Raw genomic sequence first — 26204 nt, forward strand, 5'->3', positions numbered from 1 at the left:
TTTCCTTAGAGATGAAGGGGAGAAAGGGATAAGATAATGTGAATGAGTTGCATAGAGGATGTCTGGAATAATAGTTGCTATCTAGTTATGTATTTATAAGAATGCTAAAAGGACTCTTATGAGAGGTTTTAAGTGTAAAACAAAGAATAAGTGATTTTGTTGGTATCTGGAGTAGATTAGGAAAGTGTTGAAGGGAAGAAAGGCTAACCTGGGAGGAGGGAGGAATGGTTAGAGAAAGAGGAGTCATGCTAGAAGCCCTAAAAATGACAGTGCGAAAGAGGAATTTATTCCACTGGAGGGTGGAAATGTATCAGTTAATAAGAACAAAAGATATATTTATTTGAAGGTTTATGAAAGTATAATTGTGTGGATTTTTAAAATTCCTGGAAATGTACTTTGTGTTAAGTTAGAAAAAAAACAACCCAAAATGCATTGGTGATTACAGGGGTTTGGGGGTAAGAGGATACAGTCAGAGTATGAGTAGGCTTACAGCCATAGAAGGGATCCCACAGGCAGTCCTGTACCAAGTGGTGCCAGGAGACCTTCAGAAAGCCACTGGCAAGTGACGTGGGAAGGGATGGGGGTGGAGAAGCCTGGGGAGAAAACCTGTGTGAGAGGTTGGGAAGAGATTGGCTGAGTGGAGAGAGAGTGAGAACCAGGGGGACAGGAACTGAGGGTGGAGGTAAAAGGGAAGGTCCTGAATGGTTAGCTCCATAACTCTCGGGTCCTGTGGCTCTTTGATGCAACTACGCTCAATGTCTCCGAGGCTGCATTGCACTACCTGATCCACTTGGTGCCTTCAATCATTGGAAGGCATCCTGGTGAAGGACAGAGCTAGTTGCGTTCTTTCTCTGGGATCTTTCGTGAATTGTATTCAGTTGCAAACATTCATGACATCTTACTGCCTTGATTGACCCTACCTTGTGGTCTGTAAGGAGGGAGACTCTTCACTCAGCCAGAAACTAGAACTAATTCACTCTCATCTTTTAGCTTTGACCTGGCTTCATAGAAGAAATATTTTCACATGAGCAGAACTCAGATATCCTCAATTGTTGCAGAATATTACCTGAATAGATTACTTCCTACCAATATATAAGGATAATTTTTATATTATGCTGCCTATAATGTATGAAGTGTTTTTATTCTGTGCCTTAACCATGACTCCTAAACTAGCGTCAGGTTCTTGTTCCCTGTAGATCATCGCTGTGCACCCGCACTTCGTGAGATCCAGCTGCAAGCAGTTTGTGACTGGAGGGAAGAAGGTAAATACTCTGTCTGCATCACATGCAGTCTTTGAGAGGGGGTGTGTGTTTGCTCTTTAATTTATCATTAATATTTTTAATGTCTGACTATTCATTAGGAGAAATTTTGATAAACAACAACATAATGAAATCATAAGACCATCATCTCTTGAGGGAGGTGTGGCCCAGTGTGTTTCTCACTGACATTCCTTTGGAATAGCTTCAGAGCAGGAGAAAAAGAGACAGGTTGTTACTCAAACTATCATTTAACACTTTGAAATATTGTCTCTTCCACAAAAAAGAGGTAGCATTTAAAAATAACAAAATCAATTAAATTAGTGTTCTTTTTTCCCTTTGTAGAAAATCTCGCAGGCCTTGATAAAGTTTTAGAACAGTTCTGGCTATTTTTACTGACTTGTTTCTGGCATATTTTATTATCTTAGCACTGTTTTAAAATAAGAGAGTAAAATAATCCTTTTGTGCATTTATATGTTTGTTTATAGCTTTAGTAAATTGTAAAACAATATTTCTATTTGTAGAATGTTAATTTTTTTTCTATTTTTATTAACCAGTGGTATTTTCAAAAACATTTTTATAACAAAATGCTATACTGTGCTGGCACTGTGCGTTTTATTTCATATTCATTTTTGAACTCAGTGAAAGGAAGCGGTCTGTGGTTATTTCTGTGGCAATGTATAGCTGTAGAATGGCTACTTTGAGGCTCAGATACTGAATGTTTTCAAATGGTTTATGATAGCTATCTTTTTCCCTTATTCTGCTGCTTCACAGAATGATAGTGTTACCAAGCTAGGGCCAGCTACCTGATGCACATAAGAGGCAAAACTATGACATTGGCTTTGGAGAGAAGAAAGGGGGTTTTTCTTTGCTGAGATGACCCTCAGGAGACAGGAGGCACCGCTTAAATCTGTCTCCCCAATCTGGACAAATTTTAAGGGTTAGTGAGAACAGGGTGGCATGTGGTAGTGCTGGGGAGCAAGTTTTTATTAGAGGGTTTTGGAACTTTGCTAATTATGGTGTAGAGTTGATGGGCAAGAGAAAAAACGGAATTGATTGTTCACTTCTATATTTGTCCATATTTTCTCTAGGCACCAACTCATCCTTATTGAAAGAACTTATTAGAGTTTCATAGACTGAAGATTCTTGGTTCAGGAGTCATCTTGAGGACAGGGGTGGTGCCTGCTTAGTACTGTCCTTGTAAAATAATTCAAAGAGTGTCTTAATCACCAATTTGCTTTAAGGGAGCAGAACTAGTGTGCTGTTTCAATAGGGCAGGAAAGCATACTGGTCATTACCTTACCCAGCATTTCTCAAGAACTGGTTTTAGTTCATTGTCATGGTTGAGTGACAGGTCTTGTAGATTCTGATTCCATTTCACAGCACAAAGCCAAGATTTTACCAACTCTGATTTCTGGTTGAGAGCTAGCTAGTTTTTTTTCTCCCACCCCACAACCCTCCGTTATCTTTAGGTTGTAGTCTCATTAGCCTCATATAAAAATGTATGTGAGATTAATCAGTGGGAATTGCAGATTTAATTCTAACATTCTCTATCTTAGATCTGCAGTTGACCAAACTACCTTACTTGTCTTTGTTGACCTCAGGAAAGAGTAGCTTTAAAATTCCCCTTGTTAAAGTATTTCTTTACTGAACTCTTTTCTGGTAGGACTTGTTATATGACTTATAGCGTAAATTCACTTAGCTGTACTTTAAAGTCATGCATTTTTTAATTTAAAACTCAGTGGGGATAAAGAATGCTGAGCCACTTTTTTTGTTTGTTTTTTAAGTGGCTTAAAACAATAAACTTTTGCCCATCTGGAATGCTCAGTTGGTTGAGTGTCATCCTGTGCACCAAAGGGTTGCTAGTTGAATTCCTGGTTGGGGAACATGCCAGAGTTGTTTCTCTCTCACATCAATGTTTCTCTCTCTCTCTCTCTCTCTCTCTCTCTCTCTCTCTCTGTCTGTCTCCTCCTTCCTCTTTCTAAGCATGTCTTGGGTGAGGATTAAAGGAGAAAAAACAAAATAAAAAATAAACAATAAACTTTTATTACCTCATAAAAATTCAGAATTCAGAGATTAAAGCATGGCTTACCTGTGTGGTTCTGGCTCAGCATCTTTCTTGAGGTTTCAGTTTAGATTTTGGCTGAGTCTGCAGTTATCTGAAGGCTTGACTGGGGCAGGAGAAGCAGCTTCTAAGATGTCTGCTGCCTTTTTAATACTAATTCTCATAAAATATCAGTAACTTAAAATGTTTATAAATCACTGTGGCTTAAGTATTTCCCTAGTGTGGGATGCAGTTTTGAGTTCTAGTTTCTAATTTCAGGAGTTAGATATTTTATAGTTGTTCCCTATTTCTGAAATGAAAGAGCATATTAGAGATAATATGAGTAGAGATGTCCAAGTGGTAAGACTCAAACTCTGAAGGTGGGATATTTCTGTATTGATTTCTGTTCTTAATAATCAGCTTATTTGTGGAGTTTAATGATTACTTTTATCCTGTGAGGGATACCTGTAGTCTCATCAGGTTTGCCATAACAGTTTTGCTGCCTGAATGTCTTGTCAACATGCAGTATACCTGGGTTAACTGTGCTAATAACATATTCTTCATCCTTCTATTTAACATTTTATATCACTTACAGATATCTTAGGATATAGTGTGAATGTAGCTGTTTGGGCCAGAGCTCACTGAGTAGATATATGAACATTATGCAGACAACAGAGCAGCCCATCATCCAAATGCAGATGAGGTAATGAGGAAGGAGGCTGGAATTTATACAGAGATATACATTCTGATAAGCAGTAAAATAAGTAGAATTCACTAAATGCCAAAACAGGCTAGAAAATCATGGATTTGGTTCATCTCTGGTTATACTACTTGACAAGTTTTCCTATGTTCAGTGTTCTATGAGAGAACATTCTGATATCTCATTTTTTCTATTCTGTTCTCCAGGAACACATCTGTAGACATTTCTTTCCAAGAACAAAAAGATGTTTAATTGAGTGTATACAAAATAAAAACAGTTCAAGTCATCTGGTGAAAAACTTTTTAAAAATGATATTATTAAGGTAGAATTTCTGGATTAAAATAATTTAAAAGAAAAAAAAAACCCTACAGGTTTAGTATCTGATAAAAGTATATGTGTGAATGTGTGATGTGTTGAAGTGAAGAATCATATGATTACACATGTCAATGTAAGTGATGTTAAGTCACCTCCTTTAGATTTTTAATAGTTTTGTTGATATATAATTTGTATACCATAAAGTTCAAAGTTCAGTGATTTTTAGTATATTTACAGAGTTGTGCAATCATCACCATAATGTAATTTTAGAATATCATCCCAATAAAGGAACCTTGTACCCGTATTAGCATCACTCTCTATCCACCTTCTTTCCCTTCCCAGTACTAGCAAATCACTAACCTACTTCATTTCTCTATAAATTTTTCCATTCTGATAAATTCAGATAAATTTTCATTCAAATAAATTCTGGATATTTTGTGTAAGTGGACTCATACAGTACGCAGCCTTCTTTTCTGACATCTTTCATTAGTTTTCTAGGTACATCCATATTATAGCATATATCAGTACTTAATTTCTTTTTATGGCCAAATCATATTTTATTGTATGGATATATATTTTATTTAGACATTTATTAGTTGATGGACATTTGGGTTGCTCTACCTTTTGACTATTATGAATGCTACTGTGAACATTCATGCACAGCTTTTTGTGTGGCCGTGTATTTTCATTCTTGGGTGTGGAATTATTATATGGTTAACTCTCTGCTGAACACTTTGAAGAATTGTCAAACTGTTTTCTAAAGTGACCACACCATTTCACATTCTCACTAGCAATGTGTGAGAGTTAATTCTCCATATTATCACTAATACTCAATTTTATCTGTTTTTGATTATAGCCATCTGTTGGGTGTGAAATAGTATGTCATTGTTGTTTTGATTTCCATTTAATAATAACTAATGATGTGAGCATCTTTTCATGTGCTTATGGGCTATTCGCATGTCTTCTTTAGAGGAATGTCTGTTTCATTTTTTTTGCCCACTTTTTGATTGAACTATTTGTCTTTTTATTATGCAGTTGTACATTCTTTATATATTCTGGATACATGTTCCTTATCTATATATGATTTGCAGATATTTTCCCCCAGTCTGTTTGTTGTCTTTTTACTTTATTGAAGTGTTATTTGAAGTACAGAAGCTTTTAATTTTGATGAAATCTCATTTAACTGTTTCTTTTTTCTTTTGACACTTGTGTTTTCTGTGTTATATTTAAGAAGTCATTGCTTAATCCAAGGGTCATGAAGATTTATACCTGTGTTTTCTTCTAAGAGTTGTGTAGTTTTAACTCTTAAATTTAGTCCTAGAATCCACTTTTTTTTTTAATCCTCACCCAAGAATATTTTTTCCATTGCTTTTCAGAGAAAGTGGAAGGGGTGGGGAAAGAGAAAGAGAGAAACATCAATGTGAGAGACAGATCAATTGGTTGCTTCCTGCATGTGCCCCTGCTGGGGACAGGGATAGAGCCTGCAACCGAGGTACATGCCCTTGGCTAAAACCAAACCTGGGATCCTTCAGTCCACAGGCCGATGCTATAACCACTGAACCAAACCGACTAGGGCCTGGAATCCACTTTGAGTTAATTTTTATTTATGGTGTAAGGTAGGGGTCCAAATTCATTCTTTTGCATATGGATGTCCAGGTGTCCTAGGACCATTTGTAGAAAATACTGTTTTGCTCACCATTGTCTTGGCCCATTGTCAAAAATAAGTTAACCATAAATTTCTGGACTTTCAATTCTTTTGATCTGTGTATCAGTTCTTGTACCAATACCCCTTTTAGGTTTGAGAGCCACTAATTTTGCTATAATTACCTATGGGATGACAAACAAATGAACTGTTCTTTAGGCATTTAAATTTTAAGTTCCTTCCCTTTAAAAAACCATGAGAATTTCTTCTCCTTTTGTTAGAGGCTTAAGAAATATTGGTCTGTAAATGTTTGAAGCATACAAAGTATTGACTGATTTTTTTTGGATTCATTAAAGTTTATTATGTAAATATGTTTTTAGTTAATAATAAAAAGTAGTGTTTATTCAGTAAACTATAGTGACCTCTTTGTATACAGTTAAATAACTAGAGATTTCCAAAATGTACTGCAGTTTGATGTGGTTTGCAGAAATCTCCAGAGAAAGTTCTTCCTTCTCTCCTGTATGTGTCTGTACATTTAAAGATCACTCAAACTTTGCAGTATTGGCATTAGTGTGTTTTGTTTGTTTTAAAGTATATTTATTTAGTTGAAGATATTTAAGGAAATATTTCTAAATCTCATTAAGGAATATATCTTTGATTTTTCAAACCAAGAAAAAGGCTTTTAATTAAGAAAGGGGTAGTATTATAAAATGATTATTTTCATCTTGAAGTGTTAGCAATTTTTTTTTTTTTAATCCTCACCTGAGGATATTTTTTCCATTGCTTTTCAGAGAGAGTGGAAGGGAGAGAGAAACATTGATATGTGTGACACATCAATTGGTTGCCTCCCGCACACGCCCTGACCTGGGCTGAGGATCCAGCCTACAACAGAGGAACTTGCCCTTTACCAGAATTGAAGCCAGCTAGGGCTGTTAGCAAATTTTTAGGAGGAGCTGCATTTTTTTCAATAACTGAGTTACAACATTTTAGACCTTAGAAAAATGAGAAAAGCAAAAATTTATGCTGGCCCAATCATACCACCACTCATTCCAACCACACTTTTTTTTCATCTACCACCATAAACTAACCAGAACAAGTTTGAAGAGTTCAACATTTAGCTAATGGTGATAATCATGCAATAATTATTATTGTAGATATCAAGACCTCTCTGTTTAGAGCAGATTGAAGACAATGGGAGGAAAAGAAAGTAAAAACAAATACCTTGTAATTGAGAGGTTATGACCTTCTGCCTTTAAGAAATAATCTAATCATCAAAAAAATTGGAGCAAAGACTAGACAGATGAAGGTATAATGTGAAATAATGACATTTTTAACCCTTAAGAACACTGATCTTCCCTAGACTGACAGCCAAATTAATCTTGGAATTACATGCCAACTTCTAGAAATGATGAAAGTGGCATGGAGACTAGAGAAGCGAAATAGGAAAAATAGAAATCCCACAATGAGATATTAATGATGTTATTTCATGAGAACACTTGAAAGAGATGTCTAACAATATTTTAGTTTTCTTGATTTTATTAAAAGTTTTAATTCCTTAAAACATTTTTTAAAATAATTAGGACATACATTCGAGAATAGCCCTGCAAAACAGCAATATAACAGAAAAAAACCTGATACTGCAGTTTGACACATTTGTTGATATTTCCTTTAAAGATTTCAGCTTCTTAGTCTTTAGAGAGATTCGTTATCCATCAGGGACTAGGAAAAGGAGGCTATAGTTCTGTCCTGCATACACTTTTATTTTAGGTTTTCTTTTTTTAAAAAAAAAATATATCTTTATTGATTTCAGAGAGAGGAAAGGCGAGGGAGAGAGATAGAAACATCAGTGGTGAGAGAGTCATTGATCGAGTCCGCAACCCGGGCATGTGCCCTGACCAGGAATCGAACTCTGATCGCCTAGATCCGAGGTCGACGCTCAACCGCTGAGCCATGCCCGGCCGGGCTATTTTAGGTTTTCAAGGTAACTTCTTAGTAGTTGAATGCTATAGCTAGATTTATGGACTCCCCTGCCTGACACATGAGCATATAAAAAGCTTATTCTAAATTCTGTTTTTTTCCATGTTGGAAAAAAAAGAGAAAGCACATCTTTTAAAAGGCCATTGGATAGAGCTTTCCAATGTGTGAACCAATCGATTTTTTTTTTTAAGTGAGACCTCCTTATGTAGCAGGAATTCTAATACATGAGCATAGCAATGACGTTTCTTAGAAATAAGTCTACCAAGCAGATCTTGTCTGGATTTTTTTTTTTAATTGCTCAACTTTTTCTGTTAGCAGATGAACTTTAGCTTTCTATGACCTTTACCTTTGAACTCTGAAATATACTTTATAACTGGTTCTACTATTTGACAAATTATTAAATTGTCTCAGTGCTGGTAGCAGCAGAGTTCATTTTTAGAAACTAGGTAGTCAGCTGTTTGGTGTTGTGGTGGAATAAAATGAGGGGGCCTGTCCGCAGGGACAAGTTGCTTTGTAAGCTGGAAAGTGTCACTCAGCAAATGAAAGTATCTGTGTGAATGAAATGAGGAAAAGTGTCTCATTGTTCACAGCTGAAGTCGTGTAGCAAACTTTACTTGAAGGACAAAGGTTATGGTAGCATCAACTAGCTTTTGTAAATTTTCAGTGGTGATTTGCAACAGCAAATTGCATTTTGAATCTTTATTGGAAGAGGATTCGATAGAGTGGTTTTTTGCAATAATTCAAATATTTTTAGATCTTAGATGGCCCAGTGAACCACTGTGACTGCTAAACATGGGAATGTAGAGGTGCTTCCTTATGTGTTTGCTTATCTTCTGGTCAGATTGGAACTGGAGTTCTTGGGGTCAAAAGGGATTTGACATCAGTTATCACTCTTGGTCTGCTGTCCAGTGGACCTCCAGGATGATGCTTCTGCAAGTGGTCAGATGCTTGATCTTAGGCAGCCTTCTACATACAAACTTTTCTCACACATTGCTGCACAGGCAGCTATCAGTTTTATGTCCTAGTGGTTGCGTGTTGAACTGTCGTAAATAAATATCTTAATTTCTACTGTGTACTATGCTGTAAATTAAAGTTCCATTTCTAGAAATTCATTTCATGCTTTAAACATACCAACATTGATTAAAAACCACCAGTTAATAGGAGGTAAAACACAAATACAATGTTCACAATAATTTTTGTATGTTTATAAAACCAAGTTGTAAAATAGCTATATTATTATAAAAGTATATTTGGGTGGATTTTTCTTTATGTGCTGAACTGGCTGAAGCTAAAAATAGAAATGCAGTGCTTAAAATAGAAATCATTTTTAGTCTGGAAAATAGGTGTTCTTCACTGCTTTCAAAATTAAGTTTATTTGTCTCAAATATTAATTACTTTTTTCATGTCAATATGTAGGACTCCCAAAGCCTTTGAGATGGATCCATGGCAACTTCATTATCCTCAGTGGTCCTCCTTGTTTCATATCCATCAAAAGCCTGTTGAGAATAGAAACCTTTTTTCTTTAATGAGTTCCGCTAACTTTTCTATCTGTAATGTGTCCATATGGATTGCAGCATTCCCCTGACTTCTGATGTTAAGTCTACTATCTATCTGTCTTCCTAGAGCAATCAAACTGTCTTTGCTCCTGCTGAAAGTATTTTCCTTTACATGTTGAGAGTGCTGTGATTGTGCACCTGTATTTTGAATAGCAAATAACTATGCAAGAATCATTGCCTAGTTCAGAATACTTATTATGTGTTCTTGGGTTTAATACCAGTTGACTGTCATTAACACTGGGAGGTTTTCTCTGTCTTTTTTTTAAAACAAGGCTCTATTAATTACTGTTACTAGCTTTGGGAGGTTTTTTCCTTTTTCTCCCCCCCTTTTTAAAGATAAGGTTATATAAAGCAAGGGGTCGGTTGCAGCCATTGTAAGTTGGTGTCACCAATACAAACTAAATCACATTAGTTTCACTAGAGTCTTTGGTTTCTTGAGGACAGTTTTGTGTCAGGGACTATGTTGGGTCTGTGAATATATAATATCTGGATTTCAGGAATGACAGTATATTTCCAAAAGCAGATAGGTAGAATGCTATTGGTGGAAAGCAGTTAGACAGTAAGACGATTAATCTGAATGGTGATTTGGTAGGAAAATGAGTATTCTGAGTCTTCTGAGAAGGAAAAATGTGTGTGTATGTATGTATTTATCACCATGGGGTAATCTTTTGCAATCTTTTGTCATTATGCATTTTGGATTTTCTCCCCTGTTGTTTGTTTGTTTCCTTTCAATTTTCTAATTGAATTTCAGCCAATATTCCTCTTTGATATGTGTGTAACAGTGAAAATTGGAACAAACTAAATGTCTAACAATAGTGAATTAGCTGTGTCTTGACATGCTGCCAGTGAGCACCAGGAACACACTAATGGGATGTGAGGAAGGGGGTGTTGGAAAGAAGTTATTATAGGATTTGTGCTGATAGGAGGTGATTTGGGAGGGTTTAAGGAAAAGGGGCTTTGCTCTAGATGGGATGCTGTCAGGAAGCAATATATAATTCTATCATTGGGTTTTTGTTTTTTTTAAATATATCTTTATTGATTTCAGAGAGAGGAAAGGAGAGGGAGATAGATAGAAACATCAGTGATGAGAAAGTCATTGATCAGCTGCCTCCTGCATGCTCCTGACTGGGGATTGAGTCTGCAACCCAGGCATGTGCCCTGACCGGGAATTGAACCCCAGTCACCTGGATCCTAGGTCGATGCTCAACCACTGAGCCACGCCTGGCTGGGCTATCATTGGGTATTTTAATAAGTCTTATCTAGGAGGAGGAAAGGCTAAATCAAGGTTAAAAACATAATTGGTGAAGAAGCAACAGTCTCCATTTTAGCCTGGTTAGGGGAATGTTTGGTTATTCACATGGCTTGGAAAACATATTTTGTCTGCATTCAGACGTGATAATGGAGTGATATTGTTTTTATCCTGATCTTTCATGGTCATGAGGCCTCGTCTAATGCTGATATCCTGCAAAATTATTTATATTCATCTGGAGAACACTAAGGCCTAGCTGTGAGTGCCAGGCCAGTTCCTGGATGTCAGCTTCTCTCTTTCTCAGTTGGAATAATTCAGATGCCCAACATTAGCTAGATTGCTTCAATTGAGGTATTTTACAAAAATATGTGTATAGTCTGATTTGATTTTATTTTTTGGTAGAAATATGATTAAGTATGTAGCAATATTTATGAAAGACTATATAGCAAATTATTAACAGTATGGCTATTCTATTGTTAACCATGTTCGGGCAGTATTAAGAATGTTCTTCTGGCCATCGTTGGTATTTTCTTCTTTTTTTTGGTAGTAAACAGGCATTACTTTTATAATAAAAATAATAAAAGAATGTATAAGTAATCTCAACTCTTTGGATCTCTCTTTTTTTAAAAAAAATATATCTTTATTGACTTCAGAGAGAGGAAAGGAGAGGGAGAGAGATAGAAACATCAATGATGAGAGAGTCATTGATCGAGCCCGGGCATGTGCACTGACTGGGAATCGAACCCCGATCGCCTGGATCCTAGGTCGATGCTCAACCGCTGAGCCACGCCCGGCCGGGCTCTTTGGATCTCTTTTTAACTTAACATTATAACATTGTAAATCAAATAAAATTCCCAACATTATTTTCTTAGCTCAGATATTCTTTTGTTAATCCTCACCTGAGGATATTTTTCCATTGATTTTAGATAGAGTAGAAGGGAGGAGAGAGAGAGAGCTAAATAGAGACAGACAGACAGACATCAATTGGTTGCCTCTCCAAATGCACCCCAACCTGCGCGGGGGATCAAACCTGCAACCTAGGTACCTACCCTTGACTGGGAATTGAACCCATGACCCATGCTCTAACCAGAGTCACATCAGCCAGGGCTCAAATATTCTTTAATGGTTATATAATATTCCATCCTAAGGATCTATTTAATTTTCTTAACCATTCTCATATTATTGGACATTAGCTTGTATCCAGTATTTGGTTATCACATCATGCTGTAAGGAAGCTAGAAATCTTTGGGCATGAACTTTAGTGTATGCTTTTGAATGATTTTCTAGCACCTAGTCCTAATTTGGGAATTACTGAGTCAAAGATTATGGTTACTTTTTAGGCTTTTGATACATACTGCTAAGTAAAATTGCATTTCTGAACACATACCAATTTTACACTACCTGTGTGTGAGCCGACCTGTTTCACTACATCGTATTTGCCAATTTAATATGCAAATAGAGTTCATTGTTCTATTTTGTAACTTCTTTAAATTATTAGTGAGTTTGGACATTTTTATTTACTAACCACTTATATATCTTCCTATGTGATTTGTCTGATTATATTCTTTGCTCGGGGCAGCTCTTGATATTACCATAGAAGCCTGGACAATGAAGACTGTCCATTTGATATTTATTGTTAGTTTGATCATGAAATATTGCTGCTTACTGAATAGCCTGCAGCCTTTTCTCCAATTTTGGCTAAATCTGTAATAATTATTCTTTCTCCCAGAGAGACCTTATATAGGAGTCATAATGAGACTTTAGAGTAGACACTGGATTGTGTAAAAGAGGATGAATACGTTCTAACAGATGTGCATCTGTCCCAAACCATCAGTCCTACCGCTTCCACAGAGGCTGTCAAGGACAGGCCAGCACTCCCAGGTTCATTTGACTTGGTTTCTTCTATAGTGTCCTGACCTTTTGTTTTTTCCCCCTTTGCCTTTTTTAATTGCGTGAAGTGCTTGTTCAAATACATAAACATGTGTGTTCATGTGACTTTTTTGTTATATTCAAGACTTAGCAATTTTGTATTTTTTTTTAATCCTCAACTAATGATGTTTTTATTGATTTTGAGAGAGAGAGGAAGGTGGCGGGGAGAGAGAGAGAAAGAGAAAGTTCTATCGGTTGCCTCCCGTAGGAGCCCCGACCTGGGATGGAACCCACAACCTAGGTATGTGCCCTGAGCAGGAATCAAACCCGAAACCTTTTTGGTGCACAGGAGGACACTCCAACCAACTGATCCACTCGGCCAGGGCAGCAGTTTTTTATTTTATTTTTCCATATCCTCACTGTGCAAAGATCTCCCTGCAGTCATCTATGATTGAGATTATGTATAGTTAAAATTAGAAATATTCACCACATAGAACATGAATTCAACTTTAATTACCCTGTGGATGACCTTTGTGTCTTCTCTCCTTTGCTGCTGAAGGGTTCCAACTTTGAACCCAGCCCTGGGAAATGTAGCTTCAGACAGCTACAAACTGAAAAGCAGACCCAAGGTGTTTGAACAATCAGATCTGTTAAGTCTGTGGATTCTATAATGGAAATTTGTTTGTTTGTTTGTTTTAATGGTAAAATTGTTTTAGAATACCCCTATTTATTTCTGAAATCACATTTGCAATTGTGAGTTTGCATATGCAGAAATTGCAGATTGCTAGTTTAAATAGGAGTCTACTTCGCATGCTGGTTACAGTTGATTCCTAAACCCATATAGTGGGCAGGTGGATACATAAATTTACACTAGGTTTTTTGTTGTTAATCTTCACCCGAGGATATTTTTTCCATTGATTTTTAGAGAGAGTGAAAGGGAAGGAAGGAGGGAGAGAGAGAGAGAGAGAAAAACATCAAAGTGAGAGAAACACATTGATTGGTTCCCTCCTGCATGCACCCCTACCAAGGCTGAGAATCAGACCTACAACCCAGCTATGTGCCCTTGACCAGGAATCACACCAGCCCTCAGGCTGACACTCTAACCAGTGAGCCACCGGGCCAGGGCACTAGTTTTTAATATAAAGGAAACTGCTCCTAAGTGGCACTGCTAGTATTTAGCTTCTTGTTATCACATTGAACCCATAGCTTGGATTTTCTTGGTCAGTAAATTGGATGTTCCTTATGTTGATACATGAAGTATTTTTAAATTTCAAAACACTATTCTGTCTACATAGTTTTCACAGGATTTAAATTTCAAAACATTATCCTGTCTACATGTTTTCACAGGATTAGTTAACTTGGAGGGCTTTTCTAGAACCTGTGTGGCATTGGAGCTGTGTTCACTCAAATACTGCGTGAAGCAAGCAGCCTTTCAAGTGGGCTCTGAGAATCGTCTGTGTACAAACACTTCTTCAGTAGCAGTATTTGGACTGTATTTAACTGCTTTTAAAGATGTTAATTACCTTAAGGGAAAGGAGTTTGAAGGATTATAACTTGTTCAGAAAATAACCATTGCATTTAAAGCAATGATATATTTGGGAAATTCCCTTTATCTTCCTACATGTCTTATGTTCTCTCTTGATGGTGTTTGAAAAAGCTGTGTGTTTTAAAGTTTGGTACTGAGCCAAAGTCAGAAAGAAGCAAGACAAAGGCACTGTCTGATAGTGTTCACTGGGTTCTTCTTCCAGCCACTCCTGCCTCCATTAAGATTCAAGCCTCCTGTCTGCCATCAACAGCCACCTACCATCCCAGATCTTCTCTGAGCTCGCTAATTTTTTTCTTACTTGCCTTCTTGACTTTTAAAATTTCATTCCTCATTTTGGGTTTGTAAGTCTTTCTGTGACAAGTCCTTATCATCATTATTCCCTTTGTCTGTTTTTAAGGAGAAAAATCTTATTTTGGTTTGGCATGTTGTAATTTTCCGGGTTTGCTTTTATTTCTTTGTTTCTCTACTCTGGAATCTTCTCTGATTAAGTGCTTTATCTTGTGTTCTCTAAGCCCCTTGGTCTTTCCTGTAGGAATGCACCTGGTATCTGAGACCTGCCCAGGGCCTTACACCCCAGCCCAGTCTTTCCTACTTTCTTGTCTGCCTGAGAGCAAGCAGTGTTGCTGGTGTTTAGGAAGCCTGAAGGAGTCCAGTGATTTATATACTTGAAAGATCACAAGATGATTAAAAAGGGGCCAGTCATACTTCCTTTCCTCCATCAGGGAAGAGTGGGTGATGGGTAATGACAGGTGTTACGCGACCAGAATCAGCAGCTTTATTACAGCCCTGTAGGAATCTCACCACATGTGAGGGAGATTCTGGGATGTGCATCCTGACCACTCTGTAGTATAGGAAAGTACTAGATAGATTTATCAGCACAAAACATAGAAGAATAAAGTATATTGCTGAAGATGTGAGGACTCCTATTGAAATATAAGTACTGAGAGTGCTGACTGCCAGAATGTGGATTTATGGGAAATAAAGCCCTAAAATACTTTCTCCAACAATAACAAAAAAAATAGACCTTTTGGAAACAGTTTCTCTCTCTGTACTTAGCTCCTGTTGAGCTTAAATTGCTCTCAGTATTGTGATAATGACAATTCTCTGTTACAGGATGTGGAGGATGAACCAAATAAATTAACCAGCTGCTTTTATGGTAGTTCACTCAATAGTTAACCCTCTAAAATGCTTTGTAGAACATTCGTGCTCGGTAGTTCTCTAGGCAGTTTTATGACTAGAAGAAAGAAATGGATTTTATTAAATGTCAGTGAAATACAGGCAGATAGTTTTGTGGTAGTTAAATTAGCGTAGAATATTTGTAAGAAAAGCAGTTTATCCTTACTTAAATCACTGAAGCACAACTTGCCTTAGCATTCCTGCCACACAATGTGTTTCTGCTTGAAATTCCCATAGATTAGGATTAAAAAAGCAAATGGAGAGTGGATTATCTGGTCCTTCTCCCTTCTGTATGAAACTGTATGTCCTACAAAATGTTATAAATCAAATCTTGCATGTGCAGCAGATGTATTTGGAGAGTTTCAAAGGGCAGTAATGGAAAATTATTCCATAATTATTAGCTGACATTTAAAGTTTTATACTATGTGTGGATTGGAAAATAGGACTCATTAGTAAAGAATAAAGTGGAGTGGAGGGGGAATGCAGAAATGAATGCTTCAAGGGTTGGGCAGGTAATGTAGAGAAGAAGCAGGCTAGGTCAGAGACAATGGGGAGAAGTGGGCTCTGCAGCAAACCCAGATAGCGTTCTGCAGGTGTGCAAACACACACATTTCAGATAAACACTGTTCAGGCCGAGTTGACATCCCTGAAATAAAGGAACTGCAGTTATCTAAACTGAATAGGGAAAGATTAGCCTTAAAAGTAGTTTTCAAATTTTTGACAAGCTGTACACAAATTATATCCTCTGGCATTGAACAAAGGGAAGTAGACCAACATTTCAGGAGTAGAACACGGGGTCAAAATAAGTGAGTCCTTTCTCAAAGCAAGGATATATATAAAATAGAAAATGTAGTTTTTATTGATTTTAGAGAGATTGGAAGGGAGAGGAAGAGAGAAACATCTGTGTAAGAGAGAACATTGATCAGCTGTCTACTATACGCCCTCAACTAGGGACCGAGCCCACAACCTGGGCATGTGTCATGACCTGGGAATCGAACTGGTGACCTTTTGGTGCATGGGATGATGCTCAACCAACTGAGCCACACTGGGCAGGGCAAAGCAAAGATATATATATTAATTATATAAACAGTCACAAGGTTCTTTAGATTTTTGAGATTAGGGCAAATTCCACTAGACATCACTAACTACATATGGGCTAAGTAATGAGGGTTTTGGGGAATTATGTAGATCCTCTTAAAGCAAACACATTGTGTGTATGAACAGTGAAGGAAAGAGTAAGACTAGTAGACCCAGGGAAGCCTACTCAGTATTTGTTACTTACTATGCCTTGCGTGTCTAGCAAAGTATAAGATGTGTTCTCTATCCCCAATATATTTGCAGTCTGGTAGATGAAAGACAAATACATGAATCTGGAATATGGTACTCATTATCCCCTGATAAAACCAGCATGACCCTAAAACATATACTGGACCAGGAAATTAGGGGACGTTATTTGACTTGAAAAGAATTCTTTTAAACAATGATCTTCCTAATATATTTAAAGCTATTTATATAGAGATTATTACTTATTTTTCATCCACAAAATATAAAGGTAAAGTGATTGAAACTACTGCTATTTGAAAAACATCAGAAAATAACGAGTCATGTCTAAAATTGTAATGTAAATTAACATTTGTTTCATTTATAGAAGTTAGTATATTAGCCTCCCTCACCCCACTTTTTTGAGCATACCATCAGTTGCACAGAATGCCATGTGCTGTCTGTACTACAAAAATATCATTAAAAGAGAAGCTTCTTTGCTGCTTTGATTCTATGTCAGAGCATGGAACACAAGATTTATTGTAATACAGCTCTGGAAACTCAGACTCAACCAGGAGATGGACTGAATTCAGAATTCTCTCCCTTTTCTTCTTGCCTTCTGCTGGAAGTTTTCTTTGGAGCTAGAGCAAAAGACAAAGGGAGGCCAGGATCCAGCTGGCCTCAACTTTTTCCCATAACCAAAAAGCACACCAACCACAACAGAAAGGATCAGTTGGAGTGATTTGGATTTTGGTTGCTATTGCAAGACTTTATTAACAATTTTCTGTAGTTATTATTTTATTTAAAAAAAAAGTTACAGTTTAATGTGAATTAATTCTAATACATATTCAGTATGCTTCACGCATTCCTTCTTTCTGTAACTTCCAGTGAATTTTTGATAGTGTTTTATTGTTTTGTTTCAACTGTTACCTTAAATTATCCTGACTGTAAAAATAAGAGAATGGATTTTTATCTCTATAGTTATTAACATTATAAAAATAATTCACATTTCATGCAGAATAATTATAAAACAAATAATATAAAAATCTATCACTTATTTCTAGAATTAATTATAATTATAATATATCTTTAGATTTTTATATATGGATACACATTCATATTTTATTTAAAGGTCATCATATTTAATACTGTTTTACTATCTGCTCTTTTATTTTATATGCCCTGAACATCTTTTTATGTTAATAAATATAAGTATATAAAATCATTTAAAAGTGGATGTATACGCTTCATATCTGTAGCTCTACCGCATTTTACTCAATCATTCCCCAGTTTTTAGCCTATTTCTGGCTGTTGTAAGTGACTTTACAAACATCTTTACTCACTTGTCTGATCATTTCTTATCATTAATTTCCAGGCGTGGACTTACTGGTTTCATTTTTGTTTGTTTGTTTCTTGTTAATCCTCACCTGAGGATATTTTCTCCATTGCTTTTTCAGAGAGTAGAAGGGAGGAAGGGAGGGGGAGAGAGAGAGAAACATTGATGTGAGAGAGACACATGGCCTAGTTGCCTCCTGGATGCACCTCAACTGGAAATGGGGATCGAACCTGCAAGGGAGGTATGTGCCCTTGATCACAATCAAACCCATGATTCTTTGGTATGCAGGCCAACACTCTAACCACTGAGCAGCACTGGCCAGGGCAAGATGGACACTTATTTAATTTTAGGATTTTTTTCTTTATTTTGTACTTTCTGACTATATGAGCCTAACTATTGAGAAAGATATATTAAAAAATGTAAAATGTGGATTTACTTTCTCCTGTTACCTATTTTCCTCCTTCTCTGGGAGTGGGGAGGGACACAAAATATACTAAGGTAAACTGAAATTGACTCTGATAATAGGAATTTTAAAAATTCTGTATGTCATCAGCACTGGTTTTAAATACCTGGATTGCGGGCTCGAACCCCAGTGGGGGGTGTGCAGGAGACAGCCGATCAATGACGACTCTCTCATCATTGATGTTTCTATCTCTCTCTCTTCCTCTCCCTTCCTCTCTCTGAAAACAATAAAGATATATTAAGAAAAAAAAGGTAAACATATTTCAGGATTATGTATGAAGTTATATATCATAAGCTATACGTTGTATAAATTATATCTTGTATGTATTATATTTTTGTATAAACGTCTTAAAGTATTTAAATTGGATATATCAAGGAAAACTATTTTATTGTGTCCTTAATAATGCATGAATTATTAGAACTACAGTCTTAAAGGTTTGGACCAGTTATATTTGGTAAAAAACTTATCCAGCAGATATTTTTATTATAAATTCTTCCCTTTAAAATAAAGACTGTAGCTACTCTGAGCTTTTAAAAGAAGTTTAATCCTAAAGCAAATTTATCTTATGACATAAATTACTGCTCAAATGTCATTTTAAAATGATTTTAAATGAAAAACAGACTGCTTCTAACTGTCGTGATTTAATTTATAACTAATATTTTCTTATTTTCAGGGGAAAACTATGAGGTTTTGATTTCCCAGTTTACCAAATAAATTAATTCTTGGGCAGTCATTTGAAGAACATTTTGTGATACAGATATTTTGACTGACTGATGTTCAGTATTGTCCATGAATTTTGGTATTTTGGTGCCATCTTGTGGCTTGACTTTGTAGTAACTTCAACATTCATACATCTGGGCAGGATAAAATGTAATGGAAATTCTTTCCAAAATGCAAATTATGTAATACTATAAGTCTACTTTAAAAATTGTTGAGAATAACTTTGTCATTTGGTCAGTGGCCAGGCAAAAATAGTAAGAAGGGAATCTAATACATGCTGCTTGGTTTCTAAAAATCTGTTTTTGTAACATTTGTCCGTAGTTGCTACTGTTTGAACGGTCTTGGATGAGCAGATGGAAGTCTTCTGTTCTGCATGAAGGGGAAGGGAACATAAGAAGTGTGAAGTGGAGAGGCCATCTGATTGCTTGGGCCAATAATATGGTAAAAGCATGTCTCCATCTCTGTAGTGGTTCTATAGAGCCAAAAGAATGGCTGAACTGAGAGGGCTGTAACAAAGGGAAAAGATACCACTTGCTGTGGTGGTCATTTCTAAAAGATACAAATGGCAATTCATATCATACCTGGAAGGTTAAAGAAATTAGATTGCTCTTGGCTTTCATAATAGAGTCACTCACAACATATTCTGGACTCTATTTTAAAGGAAGAAACCTGAGGCATGGAGAATAGTCAAGAAAATGAAAAGGTATCTTAATGATTGAAAAGCTGCATTGGGAATGTGGACTTGAAAATACCTTTTGCCTGTTAGCCAAGGGCAAGTAACAGTTGATATGAAACAAGTGCAGAATATTGCTGATTCCATTTTACTTCCAGTATAATCACAAGAAAAATATAGGCCTACCTTCTAAAAAGTAGATCATTATTTTTGGTACTACATTTACTTACAGTTTACTCAATATAAGTTAGAGCAAATAGGAAGTTTAAAAATTATCTTTTTGACATCTGGCATAGCTTTTGGAATTTCAAGGTGTAGCTTAGCAAATTAGTTCTATTCTGTCAGAATCTACTTTGCTATTCAGGACTCATTTTTCCTGGGTCACAGTAAAGGTAAACAAAACTGTGGCCTCTTGGTTTATTTTTAGTTAGCTGCTTACTCCATGTTTCCATCTGAGTATTTAAATGTCAAGTGTAGTTTTCTGTACATAGTAGATTTTCAATTTCAAAGTGTTTATAAAAAGCAAACTTCATTTTGCAATGAGTGGAATGATACACAATTAGAAATGTTACTTTTCTGTCATGTTGGAAATGCAGTTGTTGACATCTGTACATTTTATGTTTGTGTTGTATTTGAGCCACTGTTGCTATCCACTGATAAAATTGCTTTAGTCCAGAAAGAAGCATGGAGGTTTTCTTTTGCTTGGGGTTCTCACAGGTTTGTGTGAAGTAGGAGCATTTGCTTTGCATGATTCCCAGCAGTGCTCAATAAACACTGTCAGTATTTTGCAGTGCTGGTTATCAGTTGTGTGTAGCAGTATTTTCCATTACTTTTCTTCTCCCAAGTAGAGAATGCTTAATGCTGTTTTATTTTCCAGGGTGTGAAAATTTTTGACATCACCTCAAAGCAAAGAATCACCAATGTGCCCCGGGATGATATAAGTCTTCGCCCAGATATGTATCCCTGCAGCCTCTGCTGGAAGGACAGTGTGACACTGATTATCGGCTGGGGGACTTCTATCAAGGTGGTTTGGCTTATCTTATAATAAGTCTATGTTGTTCTAGACCTATTGAGGATAGTCCAAAGGAATACGAGTTCTTGAATGGCTTCTTGCAACCAAAATATTTTCACCTGAGTATTATCATCATGTGATAATCATTTAATGCTCAATCCTGTCTTTGCATGTTTTAAGAGAGTCTTTCTTTTCTATGCCATGAAAAACAAACTGTGAACTTTTCTATGTTCACAGTGGTGCTGCTTTTTAAAATATTTTTAAAAATTTTCCATAACCCAATTGGCCTTGGCTATTTATAGAACATGTGATTAATTTTGTGGATTCATCAGGTTTTCCTTTCTCTGTTGTTTTCTTTCTCTTTTCATTTCCCTTAGGCCCTTAGCTTCTTCATCAGATTAATGGTGGAAAAAGGATAAACTAATTCATCTTGCTTGCATGGTAATAAAATGGAGGAGTAGAGAGAGGTCCAGACTTATTATCAATAAGATTTGGGACTATTTGTGACATATAACTATCTGCCCTTTATGTGCCTGAATAAATGAAATTTAGCTATTTTGTAAAAGAGGCCCAAAACTCATTCACATTTATTTCATAGATCACAGTGCTTGTCTTGTATTAGGTACTTCAGAGCCAAAAGTTGTTTCCCTTTTAAAATATATAGCTTAACCTGAACAAAATAAGTAAAGACCAGCTGAAGTAAAATTGGTATGAGAAAGTATCCTGGCACTAGTCCAATGGAAGAACCTCCCACCTTAGAGTCAGGCAGACCTGAGGTCAATTCCAACTTCTCCATTTACTTCCTGTGTTACCCTCGCTGAAACTTAATGTCCTCATCCACAAAATGGGAGTACTAATAATTCTCATAAGTTTTGTGGAGAATTAAATGAGGTAATGCCTATAAAGAGCTTAGCACAAAATCTGACATAGTGTGCTTCATAAATAATAGCTGTCATTATGTCATTAAATTCTAGAAAAGTTGTGAAAGAGACATGCCTATTTAAAATTTAGTCTTCTCTGGAAAGGGAAAGCGTAAAAAGTATTAATTAATGCTTCTTATTACCAAAACAAGCATAGTTTTCTTGAGGTTAGGTCCTCCTGGCTCTGAGGTTGAGATGACTCAGGTTCTCTTTCTCTCTAAATTGAACATGTCACTTGGCAGGGACTGGCCCGGAGCGGGTCTACCTTGTCCGGCCTGTAGTGTGTGTGAGTTCTTGGCTTCGTGTAGGAAAGATTTCACAACACTGGTCCAAGTGATTTTGAGAGTATGTTTATTAAAGCTGGGGACAGTGAAACAAAGGAAGGACTTAGGATAGAAGAAGCAACAGGAGAGAGCGTAGGTGGTGCTTTGCTTTGGCTCCCTAGAAATATAGGAGAGAAGTGACCCAAGGCGGGGCTGCTGTTAGCTCACTGGGAAGTAAAAGTCACAGTGATAGAAGTGACCCAAGGTGGGGTGGCTGCTTTTAGGAGAAAGAAAGTTAAGTGTTACAGAGACATAGAAGCATGGAACAGACTGATGAATCTCAGAGGGAAGGCAAGGATGGGGGTTAGTGGGTGAGGAGAGATCAATCAAAGAATTTATATGCATATATGCATAACCCATGGACACAGACAGTAGTATGGGGAAGGCCAGGGGGTGGGGCAGATATGGGGTGGAGGGGATCAATGGGGTAAAAAAAAGGGCACATCTGTAATACTTTCAACAATAAGGATAAATTTTTTTTAAAAAGTAAAATGTTCATGCCCAAAAAGGGCCATGGGTGTGCTCTAGAGTGAGCCTGTACTAGTATCCTCGCTCTTGAGGGTTTTTATCTTTCTTCTACAGGTAAGAATCTTAGGGGATGATTTCAGCAGAATAGTCATCAGCTTTTCAGGTGCATTTTTAATATGCTGATGCATCGAAGTAAGCATATAGGGGAATTTAGGATTATTCTTTGGTCGACTTTACTGTTTTACTTTTATCTTGGGTCTCTCTGGCTCTAATCAGGCAATTTGTTATTTGTTCCCCTGACTTCATCTTTCTTTGGGTTTGGCTGGCACACATGGCATTAACTGAGTCTCTTCTCTATCTCCAGGGCCAGGGTGATTTAAGCTATTTATTCTCTGGTTAGGGAGGAGAGGTATAAACTATTTTCGCTCAAGGATCCTTGGTTAGGAAAGATGAGGTCTTGCGATTCACTAGCTGGCTATAAGTTGTTCAGATTGTTTGGCCTTGTTTAATTATCTTGTCTCAGTTTCCTTATTCCACTTGGCTAGGAATTTTCCTAGCTTCTTACTATCCTTCCTCAAACATGCACTAATTGTTCTCATATGTTAAATGAACATAGCCTGATTCACATTAAAGATAACAGGAAGTTGTCCCCAAAGTCTAGGATAAAAATATTGATTCTCCAGCCTCCCTATCTATGTGTATTGTTGCTCATCAAAAAACTTATATTGTTGATATTTTTTAAGTTCTTTAAACGGACCAAGTGGCTTTTTTTGTTGTTTTAAAGTTGTGATTTTTCTTTTTTTTTGGTGAAAAAGAAGGAAAATTAGCCTATAGGGACATGTAATAAGTTCACTCATTTCTACAAGAAATGCTTTCTCTATTAGACTGAATAATGACCCCCAAAGAGAAGAAGTGCTAATTTCCACAACCTGGAAACATTTCTTTATATGGCAAAAGAGTATGGCAAAAGATAGGATTAATTAAGGATCTTGAGATGATGAGATTATCCTGCATTATCTGCTTAGGTCCTAAATACAATCACACATGTCCTTAAAGAGTGAGTGCTACCACCAAAGTGGAGAAGGCAGTGTGAACGTGGAGGCAGAGATCATAGTGGAGTGATGCACCCAAGGAATGCTGGCAGCCCCCAGAAACTAGAGGAAGCAAGGATTCTAGATTCTTCTCTAGAGCCTCTGGAGGGAGGGAGACCCTAACCAGCACCATGATTTTGAAACTGTTTTCAGACTTCTAGCCTACAGAACATGAAACTGATTTCAGATTTCTAGCCTACAGAACCATGAAACTGATTTCATACTCCTAGCCTACAGAACTATGAAAGAATTCATTTCTGTTGGTTTAAAACCATCAAGTTTGTGGTAATCTTTTACAGCAGTCACAGGAAATTAATGTACTTTGTGCCCAAGTTACAATCCAACTTATGATGTTTTCATGTCAAATGTTTCATTTTACTGGGGATTCCTCTTCTTCACGCTCAACTAGTTATATATTGATTACCTCTCAATGGAGGATCTTACTGTGTTCTGTTTCGGGAAGAGAAGATAAGGACATAATCTTTTCTCTCAGAGAGAGAGCAATCTTATTGGGAGGAAACCATCACCACAGTGTAGTAAAGTGTGTAATTAGAGCTAACCATTTCTTTCTTTCTCCTTCCCCTTCCCTCCTTTCCCTTCCCTTTGCAGGACAGTGTTTACTAAGTTCATGTGATGTCCTTGCCAAAGTTTGGGTGAATTTCCTCTCTGGGCAAATTTATATTCATTCTAGTGAAAGGAAATGGACAAGTAAATAAACATGCCATGTTGATGGTGAATATCAAAGGGAGTAGTTAAAAAGGAAAATGGGAAAGGGATTGTAGGTGAGTGTTAGTTAATTTATCGTGGTTCAGGGAAGACATCTCTCATAATTCATGCATCATCTGGGCAGAGATCTGAAGAGGTTTAGCAGAGGGAGCAGCCAGGGCAGAATCTTTGAGGCAAGAATCTTAGTGGTGTTTCTTTGTGGAATGTAAAGGAAAACAGCATCGCCAGAGAGGACAAAGCAGGTGTGGAGGAGAGGGATAGAAGGTGATACTAGAGAGAGAAAGAGATGTATGTGGTTGTGTTGTGCTGGAGCAGATCATGGAAGGGCTCACAGGCCTTTGTGCAATCTTTGGCTTTTAATTGGGGTGAATTGGGAAGCTAGCAGAGGATTTGAGCAGTAGAGTTAAATGATCGAACTTGGATTTTATTTATTTATTTATTTTTAAATTCTCAGCCAAGGATATTTTTTCCATTGCTTTGCAGAGAGAGTGGAAAAGAGAGAGAGAGAGATATCAATGTGAGATGTGAGAAAGACACATCAATTGGTTGCCTCCCGCACGAGCCTAAACCAGGGCCAGGTATAGAGCCTGCAACTGAGGTATTTGTCCTTGGCTGGAATCGAACCCAGGACCCTTCAGCCTGGAGGCTGACGCTCTAACCACTGAGCAATACCAGCTAGGGCCTAACTTAGATTTTAAAGGATCACTCTGGTTGCTGTGTGGAGCTAAACAGCAAAAGTGCAGGGAAGAATGGAGACTGGTTAGGAGGCTATTCCAGTAACCTCAGTAAAACGTGGTGTCTTGGATCAGCTGGTGGAGCTGGCAAGGAGTGACTGGATTCTGAATATATTTTGAGGGTAGTTCCCCACAGTATTCTTTCATGGTTGGATGTGACTTGAAAGGAAAAGAGAGAAGTCAGTGGGAATGGTATCTTTTTTTTTGCCTGAGGAACTAGAAAACGAAGCTACCTTTTACTGAAATGGGAAAGACTCCCAATGAAGAATGCTTAGAAGGGAAAAGATAGGAGTTGTTTTTGTATGAATCCACTTGAGATGCCTATTAGACATGTAAGTGGAGAACTGGAGGAGAAAGTTGAATGAAGCAAATTAGTGTTCCTGGGTGAAGAACTACCTGTCAGTATAAAGGGCTCTTGAAATCATTGATCTTTTCTTATGCAGGACATGAGCTTAGGGTAGCACTTTGCTGTTTACCCACTTGCACCTACTGCTTCCCATCTATGAGACAGGTGCTGGAATAAGAGCTTAGACCACAGAACTGAGAAGGTTAGAATAGAGCCATGGCCTTGCTTCCAGTCACACCATGTGTCCTTGTCTTTAGAGAGGTTGTGGCATGGCCAGAGAGACACAGTTTGGCTTTGGCATTATTTCACTTCCAGGAAGCCTTCCTCTCCAGCCAGTAGATGCTCCCTGCCCTGTACTTCTGCACTTCTATATCACACTTGAATAAAATGCCTTATTTAATTGTGTCTCCCTCACTGTACCATAATCTTCCTAAGAAAAGAGCTATGTCTGCTTTACAAAGCCCTCAATTTAGAATGATGCCCGGAGTTGTTCAAAAGCACTAATTAATATTATGCACACGCACGGGGTGGGCAAAAGTAGGTTTACCGTTCATTTGTTCATTTGGAAAAAGACATGTAGGTTATTATTATTACAATAGCTTTAGTAACTCAAAAGAATGTCACAATGCAACTGTAAACCTACCTTTACCCACCTTTGTGTGTGTGTGCACGTGTGTGTGTGTTTACATACACACATGCAGACACATATTCATACTTTCCTGTTACTATATTTTAAACTGTTCGAAACATTACTCCTTGTGTACTTTTATTAGTACATTAAAACAGTTGTTGCCCTGGCCAG

At 37.1% G+C, this 26204-nt stretch overlaps 1 protein-coding gene across 2 annotated transcripts in view; it reads left to right on the forward strand.

Annotated features, from left to right (window-relative positions):
• VPS41 (VPS41 subunit of HOPS complex) overlaps positions 1–26204 on the forward strand; it is a 184657-nt gene that overhangs the window by 69524 nt on the left and 88929 nt on the right. For both annotated transcript variants that reach the window (XM_081147818.1, XM_081147819.1), the window contains 3 exons: positions 1197–1262; positions 19431–19550; positions 20660–20806. In XM_081147818.1, the coding sequence (XP_081003944.1) occupies positions 1197–1262; positions 19431–19550; positions 20660–20806 (333 nt within the window). The remainder of the gene's footprint in view (positions 1–1196; positions 1263–19430; positions 19551–20659; positions 20807–26204) is intronic.

The sequence above is a fragment of the Miniopterus schreibersii genome (assembly GCF_964146895.1).
Source record: "Miniopterus schreibersii genome assembly, chromosome: 9".
Lineage (NCBI taxonomy): Eukaryota > Metazoa > Chordata > Mammalia > Chiroptera > Miniopteridae > Miniopterus > Miniopterus schreibersii.